The sequence below is a fragment of the Phyllobates terribilis genome, unplaced genomic scaffold, assembly GCF_046119375.1.
Source record: "Phyllobates terribilis strain yellow unplaced genomic scaffold, ASM4611937v1 Scaffold_2__4_contigs__length_985480577, whole genome shotgun sequence".
In the NCBI taxonomy this organism is placed as follows: Eukaryota; Metazoa; Chordata; class Amphibia; order Anura; family Dendrobatidae; genus Phyllobates; species Phyllobates terribilis.
The window spans coordinates 855,366,625-855,378,662 of NW_027362762.1; the positions used below are offsets into that span (position 1 = coordinate 855,366,625).

Sequence of the window (12,038 nt, forward strand, 5' to 3'; positions counted from 1 at the left end):
AACACTAACCCCCAGCAATCCCAAGACCAGAGCTCTGCAGCATGCTCAACCTCGCTTTCATTCATTGTCTATAGGATTGCTCAAAATTGCCAAGAACAGCGCTCCTTTAGTTCTGGCAGTCCCTCTGTGGTTGATTATGCACACTGCTTCTCCATTCCTTCTTAATGGGAGTGCCAAAGCTTTCCACAGGCACCATTGACACAGTGGGTTACCATTTTACATAGTGCTTACTCACAACCAGGATTCCCATTCTTTCTTTGAACTATTGCACATCTGATGATCAATGTGACCGAAACGTCATGTAATGCTTGTAGGAATATACTTATCAATAAATCATATTGACACGTTTTCTTCACTATGAGTGCCAAATTCTTCCTTACCAGTATCACACATGTCTGCTGTGCTCGGAGCAGCTTGTAATCGCTCTGTCGTGACATCAGTGCTGTCTGTCATCATACGCTTCACACAGGAGTAACCTGTTCTAAGCTGTCGTGGATGTGTTCTTCATTCCATTGACTGTTGCTGCCTGCTCATGATTGGTCAGACTCATTCACGGAAAAGTATATGCCCCCAGTGAAAACTCTCTCATAAAGTCCACTTTGTCTTAACAAAAATTAACTCATTAGCTACCATGTACTTTGATTGCTCATATCTCTGTTACAAAGATATTAGCAATGTATATAAACAAAACACAATTTATCCTGTTATGCAGTCACTATTTAATCAAGTGTCCAGTTCAACATTAAAAATTAGGTGGTTTGGCTTCATTTATTTAGAAAAATCGCTTCAACCTGGCCTCCTAAACTCCTGCTTTTGCCCTGTGGAATTGCCTGCCATTGTAGTTTTTTGTATATATTTAAAGTATGGTTTGGGCTGTGGAGGAAGCGGCGGCGCCAGGCTCAGACTGGTCCACAGGGGAACTGGTGAATTCCTTGGTGGGCCCCCTGTGCAGGAGTGGACTCACCACCATCACCCTACATGTATGCTTAATGCATTAATTACAGACAAAGTCAGCGTCTCATCTTTTAAATCAGTTTATTATATAAAAGCATAGGCACATTTGTGAATGTGGGTCAGGTGATATTGCATGTAGCTGAACCGTGGTCCCCAGATTCAATGTTCCTGGTAGGCCCTTGGCACACCAGTCTGAAATTGGGTGTCCCCTTAAGAATATGCTCTCTCCAACACTAATAACGATGGTCACGTGTATGACCTAGAGCGCTCTGCTCTTTGTGCTACGTCTCCTGCTTTGTGAGATAAACGCCATACCTCTCATGGCAAACGTGTATCAGGAAGAGGAGATGGTACTTACCCCACAATGCAGCTGCTTATCCAGGAGTCAGAGCAGGAACAGCAGAGAGTTCTGGGGAAATCACAAGCCCACATTTTCTAGTTCAGGAGCAAGCATAGTCCAAAGGTGCTGCCCTCTCCAAAGCCTGAATCTGTACTCTCCATATATACACTGAGTACAGATAATGAATCAATACAAGAGAAGGTCACACACTTTTATCATAATTGTGTTCAGCATTGAAGTATCACTGATGAAAAATACAAATATAGAGCTAAAAATGATGGGCAGATCAAGGCAGATGTTAATAATACACCTGTATCAACCAAGTTGCAAGGGTAACGAATAACAGATGTCTGGTCTCCCTGATGAAGCCATTGGGGAAACATCCGCTTGGTGGTGAACAGGTTACAGCTTTGCTTTTCTTACTTTAGGTTCATTACATTCTATTTATTATATTCTTATATGCTGTACATGGATCTCCTGGTTCCTTACTATCTGCCTAGTCTGTTTCTTTATTCTCGGGCTTTTAACTTTTGTATTTTGTTCTTTCAGTAATAATCGTTTCTTCACTTTCTTTCAAAGGGGCTCTTTTAAGTTTTTACTTTATCAGGGATGTTGTTAACTGAAGACACATATGAAAAAAACAAGTCACAAATGTAACTAATAACAAATGTCTTCTTACCTGTTTTGTTCTGCCAACCATTTTAATCTGTGGTGTGTTTTTAGCAGTGATACTGTTTAAATGTTGTAAATTTTTGGTGCAATTGTACTAGAGTATTCTTGTGGTGTACAAAATCTTTTTAGTTTAATGTTTATTGATAAAGGATATATATTTCATCTTAAATTTTGCCATTATGGTGATCTTCTGCAGATTTTTTTATGTACCTATATTTAATAAGCTGAGCCCAGCCTTGCCCCTTCAAGTGATGTCACTTTCGAGAGAGGGGCTGGTCCCTGTTCCCTGCGTTCTCTTCTTACAATGCACTCTGACAGTGCACTCTCTTATCGGCCTATGATACTTCTCATCAGGGCCAGCAAGGGAGCGCACTGAATCCACGCTTTGAAAGCAATATCGCACAGGGTTAAGGGAGCTCGTACCGAACATACGTCAGAATAGACAACCGGCACATGCTTAGTAGAGTTGGGACTAGTCCTGTTCCTGAATGTCTGACGTCTGATTTTTTTGAGGCCGACAATGTGAGCGTAGTTTTCTTATCCATTTGCTTTTCCAAATGTTGCAAATTTATTGTGCAATTGTACTCCAGTATTCTGGTTGAGAACAAAATCTGTCTAGTTTCCTTTTTGCATAGTTGAAGTCTAATGTGACATTTTAAAGGATCATGTGTTTTTTTAGAGCAAAAAGTCCCAAAAAGTGTAATAGACAGGGAAAAAGCAGCTTTGATTTTGTGCAAAAATCATTAACCTGCATTTACCATTTTGAAGAATTTGGCGCAAAAAAACAACAACAAATACTACAGGTCAAAAAAGTAAAGTCACTTAAAAAAAAACATAAGTGATGAATCAGGGACTTGGTACATGTAAAAAAAAAAATGTTGAAAAACTTTTAACTTAACAAGCCTTTAAAAAAAAATACAATAAGCCTGCGTGAAGAAGACTTATCCCTCATGTAATTAAATGCCCAGGACTGCTCTTGCACTATCATCTGGTGTATGACCGTTTCCAGCTAAAAATCTCTTCTTCTAGGTCTTTATAAATAGCAGTTTCTCGTCTTTGCAGTGTAGGCCTCCTATGTCGGGTCATCAAGTTTGAATTCCTGCGTCTTGTGAACCACTTTTTCTTCTCTTCTGTACGGAAAAACTCTGTTATGGATCTAAAATAGTCTAATGTAATTTCATGACTCCAAGCACCAGGTGATTCTGTAAGGAACCCACAATGACCTCCACAATGTGTTAATAGAAGTAAAAAGTAAGGATTGGTTCTGAAAAGTTCAATGGGGAGTGTAGTCTGAGGTGGTCCTCGAATAGGGTCATCCATGCTACAGATGCATAGCACAGGGACCGCAACTTCATCCACGTCACGTAGGGGTTCATTGCGTTCCCAGTATGTGTCCCAGCTTACTTTCCTATTTTCACATTGGCAATGTAACGTCTCATGAAGTTCCCGTAGAGAATTACTTCCAAATAGTTTCTCAGTGGACACAACTTCTACCAAAGCTGAGAAATATCTGCAATGGAGAACACAACACAATAGTGGAATTTGATCTAAAAATGCAAACAATAAATGTCATTGTTAAACAAAAAGTGATCTTATAAGTTGCTTTCTGAACCCAATTTCTTGTATGTACAGTAACCCACTATATATTAGTTGTATTTGAAAAATAACTAAAAAAGCCTTAAGATACAATCTCTGTACAATTAAAAATGTTCTGACAAAAAAAACTTTTTTGTTTTACTTGTTGATGGTCAGAACCTATTCTAATTTAGGTGTCAAACATGAGGGCCCCACGGAAACGCATCTTTTGAATTCTTATGGTTTATTTTAATATTATATACATTTTTAATTGTATTTAAAGGGCTATTCTCAAGTTCTTAAATTGCTTTAATTAAACAGCATGAAAATACGCAAGTTTGTATTTGACTTGCTTTCTCTATTTGCTGTCATTCTCCTGCTGTAAGAGCTTTTATCTTTTATAGTGTACAGCTGGTTTCCATGGAGCTTGGTTTGCAGACCCTGACCAAGAGTGTGCAGTAGTTACATCCCAGGAGAGAGATTAACTCTGAACGCCTCATAACAATCTCGCCAACCAATTGATTTATAAAGCAGCTAGCTGATCACACTCCCCTTTCATCTCCTGAAGAGATGCAGTTATAAATCACCAGCCAAGCAAGTTTCAGAACATGTTTGCTAATCACAGCTCTCTGCTCACAGTGTGAAACTTGTGTGTTTGTTCAAATGCCCTGTTACATCCATGTGTACAAACAGAGATAACAATGTAGACTCAGAACAAATCACTGATGGCTCTGAATCTGTTACAGCAGAACTTGTGCTACTAATACTACAGTTCCGCTACTCAACAAAGCTGTCAATCAAGTAGGAGCGCCCGCCCTGCCAGAAATCAGGAAGTAAGGAAACTACATTGGTCTGAAATGCTCAAGAGACAACTTGAGACTACCCTTTAATTCAATTATAGCAATTTAGTGATTTATTTATAAGGATTTTTATTTTATTTTATTTTTTTTACTTTTCTCAGTCTGTTGTGTTTGTCTCCTACAGGTAGATATTTATCCATCATGCCATACCATCAGGAAGGTGTCTGATTGGCTCCAGCTGTTTTCTACAGCAGGACAATGACCCCAAAAATATAGCCAGTGTCATTAAGAATGATCTTAAGCAGAAAGAAGAAAAAGGAGTCCTAGAAGTGATGGTATTGTGCCAACAGAGACCTGATCTGAATATCAAGTCTGTTTGTGATTACATGAAGAGACAGAAGGATTTTTACAAGTGATATCCACAGAAGATCTGTGGTTAGTTCTCCAAGATGTTTGGAATAATCTCCTTGTGGGGATCCTCTTGAAAAACCATGTGTATGTGTACCTAGAAGAATTGATGCTGTTCTGAAGGCAAAGGAGTCCTAGCAAATATTGATTTGATTTACATTTCTCTTTTGTCCATTCACTTTGTATTTTGTTCATTGATAAAAAAAACAACAACTATTTTTAAGCATTCTTAATTTGCGGTATTTTTTGAACATCTGTTTAAAACTGGTTCCATGGGTAAACCCACTGGAATTATGCAGACTCCATCATTTGAGCAGTCTATATAATGTGCTGAGTATCACATCTGTTTTGTTACACATCACCTTTAGGAATCAATTTCTCATGCAGTTTACTCCTGCACTACCTGTTATACTGTTCTCCCACACTAGGGAGGACTGCAGCCTAATCAATAATTCTGTACCTGTTTCTAATAAATGGGCACTGGGTTCTTACCAAGGTCCTGGGTGTTATACCAGTGTTTCTTTCCATCTCAACACATTGGTTAATCAATTGCAACTTGATCCATATTGAGATGAGAATTCGCAGCCTCTCTACCAACATCCTGACCCACAAGGTGCAACAGCAGTGGGCTTAGCACATTTTACTCAAGAATTTATACTAAAATGACTTAGTTCTAATGCTAGATTATTCAGAAATTATAAATAAACACATGTTACTGTGTACAGACATTCTACCTCCTTCCAGTCTCTTTGCAAATCTGCACTCGGTCATACGTTCTCTCAGAGTAAAGGCTCCATTGAATTTGCATGTAATGACTTTTCCGTGAGTGCAGAGCTCCTGAACAGTTATAGGGTAAGGCTATGTTGACATCTGCATTGGGCTTTTCGTTTTTCTCTTACATGACAGGAAAAGCTAAACAAAGTTCATTTTGGGACAGATCTGTCACATAACTTACACTAACACCTCCCAACAGATCCTATTGACTATGACCGGGTCCGTTGGGTTTTTGTCATGGTATCCCTAATACAAGACTATATTTTGCAACATTTTAAATAGAATCTGAAATAGAGGCTCTGAAAGTATAAAAGCGAACAGTGTCAGGACAGACGGGCATTTCTCTCTTTCAAGCTATATTACAAAGTTATTGATCAAAATCAGCATTGCGATGCTGAATCACTACTCACAGATAAGTTGTGAGTCAGGAAAGTCAAGGATCTGAGGTCAAGAGCCAGGAAGGTGTGTCATGAATAGACGGAAGAGACAAAGGTGTAGTCAGGTCACAGTTCGGTGTCAGAATTCCAAGGTCAGAGTGCATCAAGGCTAAAAGGGTAATACAAACGGATAGTCGAAAGGCAAGTCCAAGGTCCGGCAACAAAAATCAGAATGTCAGAGTTCATAGCACTGAGAAAACACAGCACTGATCTGAAAGCTACGACTAGCAGAGATCTGGGACTGACAGCTTAGCTAAATAGCTGAGTAATCCCCTAGAACAGGGAACACCTGAAAGAAGCTCAGCACCTCCCAGTCTCAGATTGGACAGCTGAGCTGTCTATCAAAATACCGACAGCTCAGCACGCCCCTGCACTAGATTGAATGACTGTGCTGTCACTCACCAAACTGACAGCTCAGTATGATCCTGATTCCATAGGGCAGCAGAACTATCACTCACTGCGTCCAAGACACACTGAGCGGAGGAATCGTGGCAAGCGTATACTCTCAAGTTGGTAAGTTATCCCGTGGATAAGGGATAACTTCATGATTGCTGGAGATCCGATCCTTTGCACCCCAACTGATGCCTAGAACTGCTGCTCCATTAATGTTTATGGAAGTGCCGAAGAGCAGCCAGGCGCTGTGTTTGACTATCTCAGGTGCTTCCATTAAAAGTGAATGGTGCCACAGCGCGCATGATTGACCAGCCATCCATTCACATTGGGTTCTTCAGAGACCCAGTTCCAGGGATCAGTGGGGGTTCCAGCGTTCAGATCCCCAGCAATTGAGAAATTATCCCCTATCCATGGAAACACTTCCAAACTTAAGAATACTTCTTAGAAGGAAAAAAATGCAAATTATATTTCATTGGTTTTATACACCACTATTTTACCAAATTTTAGCTGTTATTTTGATACATTGTCAGCAACAAATGGAGTATTTTGTTCTTAAATATATCCTTATTCAGGATCTCACCCTTGTTTCCTTGAAACATATTAAGTACAACAAAAAAAACATACTTGTTTTTCTCAGCCACATATTATCTAGATGTGAACAGAAAATAATAAAAAAATCTAAAGAAAAGAAAATATTTCTAGTGTTTTCCAGCCATAAACAGGATTGTTTAAAAACATCAAAAACTAAATCACAACTGCAAACTGTGAACATGGTTCATAAGAGCTATTGCACCAGAAATAAAAATACTTCCGGTCTGCAGAAAATAAAACTCCCACCATATTCTTAGCAGGTGACTGTTTCATCTCTCATTCCATCATAATCCTGAGCGGTCTTATCCAACTTTTTAAAAAAACTTTTAAAAATAGATACTTTTTAAAAAAGAAACTCTGCTTGCTTCTTCTTTCCCATGCCGTGCTGTTCCTGTGGTTCTCCATGGTCTTTCTTGTTGACACATGACCACTGCAGCCAATCAGTAGTTTCTCTGGTCACATGCCATACTACTGCCATCATGGCTCCTATCATTGAGCAGTGATGCTAATAGTACGGCAGGTGAGTGCTGCAGACAATTACATTCTGACTTATTGTAAACTAAAAAGAGAACAGCAAGAGCATCAACGCTTGAGATGTGAAGATCTGCAGATTTTTTACAATAACCTCCTTTAAATAAAGGCAGTTCTGAAATGAAAATGACGTGTCTCGACTACTGTGTAGCATAGTACCAGCATAACCCGAATGCATATCACATATTAGTCTGTGCTTTGCATTACCTGCTAAGAATGACTTTTTGATAAAGCAGCAGAGGCCATTCATAAAACCATGGTAGCCTGGTTTCAAACCATTCCTGGCAGCGGAAAACTGGTGAAATGCAGGACACAGCTGTCATGTAACTGGATGAGCCACATTCTCCCAGGTAAGAAAGCAACAGTCCAGACCCAAGTCCTTCACTAGCCGCAAAGAGCATGGAACTCGGATGCCTAAAACAAATATAAGTTACGGCTTCTTTGAGATCTCCAGGTTCCCCAAAATCCTGTAGTCTAAGTGTTGTCAGTGGACAATCATTTTGCCCTCGTCGGTTAAATATGACTGGATAGTAACCTTTTCCTAATGCCAGCAGACAAAAATGCTGAACATTTCTAGTCAACTTTCCGAAAGGGTTTGGAATTACCAGGAGTAATGGTGGATTATCCGTGATGTTTGTGCCTCTTCTTGTTTTTAGACTTTGTCTTGGTCCCACCACCCAGTCCAAAGCAATGAGCCCGCCATCTGTGAGCTGTAGGTTTTCCCTGGCTAGCTCCAAAGGATAATCCGGTGGAAGGAAGTTTTGAATAAGAGTCTGAAGGTTCGACCACTGACTCCACCACCAACGTGTTGGCTCCAGCACTAAGCGCTGAATATCTTTAAGCAGCCAATGAGCAAGAGCCGATTGTTTACATATAAGCTGATATCCTTCTGCAAAAGGTACCCAAGAGTCTCCAAAATCATCTCCAAAGCAATCGTCTTCTTCGGTTTCTCCAGTATGTTCTTGTTTCTGCTTTGTAGACCAAATCTTGACCTTGCAAACAGAACCTATAAGAAAACTTATCCGGGACCAGATCACCCGCCATACACTTTGCATTGAAAACATGATGACTATACCCACTTTGGAGAGGTTTCTGTTCTTCCTGATTAGTTGTCCTTGAACCTTTCCTCAACACAAACATTTTTCAATGGCTTTTACTTAGCTAATGTTTTATTTATTCAAGTCCTGGACTCTTGGCTTTGAGGTTTAGTAAAGGTTGAGCTATTCTTTTACAAAAGTGTTTGAACAGTGATTCATGTTTGTGTTTAAGTGAAGCCTGCAGCTACAGTGCATCCTCCTTCGTGCCAACGATCTGCTGGGCTGTGACCTACTAGGACCAGTAAAGGGCAGGATAATACAATTGAATTTGAGCCAAAAATGTTGTATTAAGTACATTTATCCTATGTGTAATAATATGGCATAAATGTAATATCAAGTGCAGACAGTCATCAGATCAGTTCTCAGGTGCTCAGATTTCCTCTCGGATTGCAACAGACATTTGTATCAGAAAGACAAAGTTCTAGTTGGCTTCATTTTTTGAGGTTTATTGTTTTAATTTGCACAGGCATCCGCTGTAACCTACAGTTTACCATTCTTTTGTATATTGCCTTTTGATCAGTGATCACTGATACATGTGGTTCTCCAGCTGCTGTGAAACTACAATTCCAAGCAGTCTTCATCAACAATAACAACCCAAAAAATGAAAAAAAAAAAAAAAAAAAAGAGGACAGCACTTCACTATATAAGTTCAAAAACTGTTACCTGAGAATTGGTAAATCTCAAGAAGAAAGAAGTGTACATGCAAGTCCATAAATACACCTTGAGAAGTTCCATCCTGCGGCCGCTGACACTTAGAACAGCTGATTGGCGGGGTTGCCGGGTGTTGGACCCTGACCAATCAGACATTGATAACCTATCCTGAAGATAGGTCATTAATGAAAAAGTAGTGGACAACCTCTTTAAGATAAAAAGGTTCCACACTAAGGGGAAGCAGCAAACAACTGGTGGTAACTATATAATAACTTTTCAAAGTAGAAGTCAAAGTTGGAGCAATGTTAGCTATACAACAGATGACAATCGATAATCCATACTCATATAAGATGTATAAATATTCTGCATCTAATAACAGACTAGCAGCAGGCTGGAGTAAACAATTAGAATAGAAGGTACTACCTTAGAATAGCCACAATGGAACCAGGCACTATGTCCATCCACCCCGACGTGCGTTTTGCCCTGCTTCTTCAGGGGGCGTGTCACGGCCCAGGAATAAGCATGGCAAAAAGTGCGAAGGGGTGGAGGGACATAGTGCCTGGTTCCATTGTGGCTATTCTAAGGTAGTACCTTCTATTCTAATTGTTTACTCCAGCCTGCGGCAAGTCTATTATTAGATGCAGAATATTTATACATCATATCAATATGAATTATCAATTGTCATCTAATGTATGACTGACATTGCTCCAACTTTGATTTCTACTCCTGCATAGGTTATTATATAGTTACCAGACTATTATAAAGATCTACTATATAATCGGCTTATCCCGTCTGTCTGTCCGTCCAGGAAATCCCGCGTCGCTGATTGGTACGGCCTCGGCCAATCAGCGACGCGGGATTTCAGAACAAGTCGGGAGATAGCAGGGCTGACTCCGCCCATGTGGTCATGTGACTCACCAACTGCCCATTACGTACTGAACATGTTTTGTCAGTCACAGTGTGACGTACTTCTGTCAAGTTTCATTCACCGTGGTACACGGAACAGGAGACCCCGGGCTGCAGCCGCAAATGGTCGTGATGTAAGTGGAAGCAAGAGCCGGCTGCAGCCGGGGGAATTACGTGCTGGCTGTGCGTGGTCAGCGATGTTGTCACAAGCAGTATTGACAACATGACGTAATTACAAAATTCATTAGGGGCCCCGGGGGGATACATTGGGGGGTTAATTTAAAGTAGTGCACAACCCATTTAAACACTGCTTCGCTGATTAGTCGCGCCCGGTCGGCCGCATACATATTCTAGAATACCCGATGCATTAGAATCGGGCCACCATCTAGTATTTAATAAAGATGTATTAATTTTATGGATTTGTATGTACACTTCTTTCTTCTTGAGATTTACCTATTCTCAGGTAGCAGTTTTTTGAAATCCAAACAGGCTAACTGGCAAAGGTGGTCCAGAAATTCTAGGAGTTGTCGTTTTGCAAGAACTGGAGAGCAGCAAGTTGGAGACTACAGATCACTGAGGGATCAGATTACAACTGCCTATTAAAGTCTATGGAGAAGGGAGGAGGATGAAAAAGCAGAGTGTGAAGCAGGCTGAAAGAGAGAGGCACAGACTCTTGGTGCTGCTTAAAGCCCTTTCATGAATATAATAAATCTGTGTATGTATGTGCAAGTAGTGTAGTGATCATGTGTTAATATACTCAGCTACCATCATCTTCTCTGGTATCCAGTACCATTCCTCTCCTCTTCTGAATGATGTCACCGCAATTCAGCCTATCCAATTCGGATCATTCTATGCTCTATGTGAGTCGGGGGTCTCTTTTGCAATGTAAGTCTATAAAGCCTCATTCTGATGCTCCATAGACTTACATTGTAAAAGTTACTTCTGGGTCAAGCAGAGCGCAGTGTGACCTGGAGAGTCTGAAGAGCAGGGACATCACTTAAAAGAGGAGCAGCACGGCGCTGGATATCGGAGAAGGCGGTGGTAGGTGAGTATATTAATACATACACACTACATGCACATATACACAGATTTAGTTAAAAAAAATTCAAAGGGCTTCTTTTATAGTAATTAGTTTTTCCATATGGATTCACAGCTACACTGCTCAGTACTGCTGTGTGATGTTTGCAATGTTGCAGCTATAAACAAGTGCTACATTGAGATAGTTGTACAGGAATCCCTCATGCCTCTGTGTCCAGTGTATGGGAGACATCTAGCAGCAATTCTCCACCTACTAGCTCAGAGGCCAATAAAAATTAAAGACAGAGTTTGGTGAATAATGCAGGATGCAAGTCATATAATGGACAGGAATAGTGGCATTTCTCATGTACGTGTGACAACTTCTCACGAAGTCACCAGAAGTAACAGGAATGCTTTAAATTCTTAGTCCTCAGCTTGTAGTATGCGTACCCCTAGGTCATGCTGGTAATGGGTGCAGAACAGTGTGTGATCATCACTTTGTAGGCAATTTATTTGAGTTATAAATAAATTAAGATCCACTTGTAATATCCTTGAGTTAATCCACAGTTTGTGCCATAAATTCCTGTTTGCGGTGTGATGAACCCTTGTGAATCCACACCGAGGCAACATGGTTCAGGTGACGCTCATTTGCAGATTGATGTCGGACTCTTATTGATACAAGTCAGTGGAGTGGAGGCCATTCTGTGTAACAGTTATAATGGTTAAGATCATCTTTAAACAAGTTTTATAATTTATAAGATATTTTGAAAATGAAAGAAGTAGTCTTGTTACTTTGGGCAACTCAAATGTTTTTTTTTTTTTTCCAACTGATTTTGCTAAATCTCTCCCAATGAGGCTAGATGGTAGCAATCTCTCTGGAACCCTTGAGCTG

General features: G+C 40.2%; 1 protein-coding gene across 1 annotated transcript; it reads right to left on the reverse strand.

Moving 5' to 3' along the window:
* Positions 1 to 1,009: 1,009 nt before the first annotated feature.
* On the reverse strand, positions 1,010 to 8,670 carry ABHD15 (abhydrolase domain containing 15). The gene is made up of 2 exons (XM_073667949.1): positions 7,683 to 8,670; positions 1,010 to 3,476 (listed from the first exon to the last, which is right to left on the reverse strand). Exons 1-2 carry the CDS (start codon positions 8,537 to 8,539, stop codon positions 2,951 to 2,953), a joined length of 1,383 nt encoding a protein of 460 aa, XP_073524050.1. The 5' UTR covers positions 8,540 to 8,670; the 3' UTR covers positions 1,010 to 2,950.
* Positions 8,671 to 12,038: the final 3,368 nt, after the last annotated feature.

Excerpts from the sequence above, each read along its gene's own strand:
- ABHD15 (XM_073667949.1), bottom strand. The coding sequence starts at position 8,539 with ATGTTTTCAATGCAAAGTGTATGGCGGGTGATCTGGTCCCGGATAAGT. Across the intron at positions 3,477-7,682 it reads CAAAAAGTCATTCTTAGCAG|ATATTTCTCAGCTTTGGTAG; the intron begins GTAATGCAAAGC and ends TCTCCATTGCAG.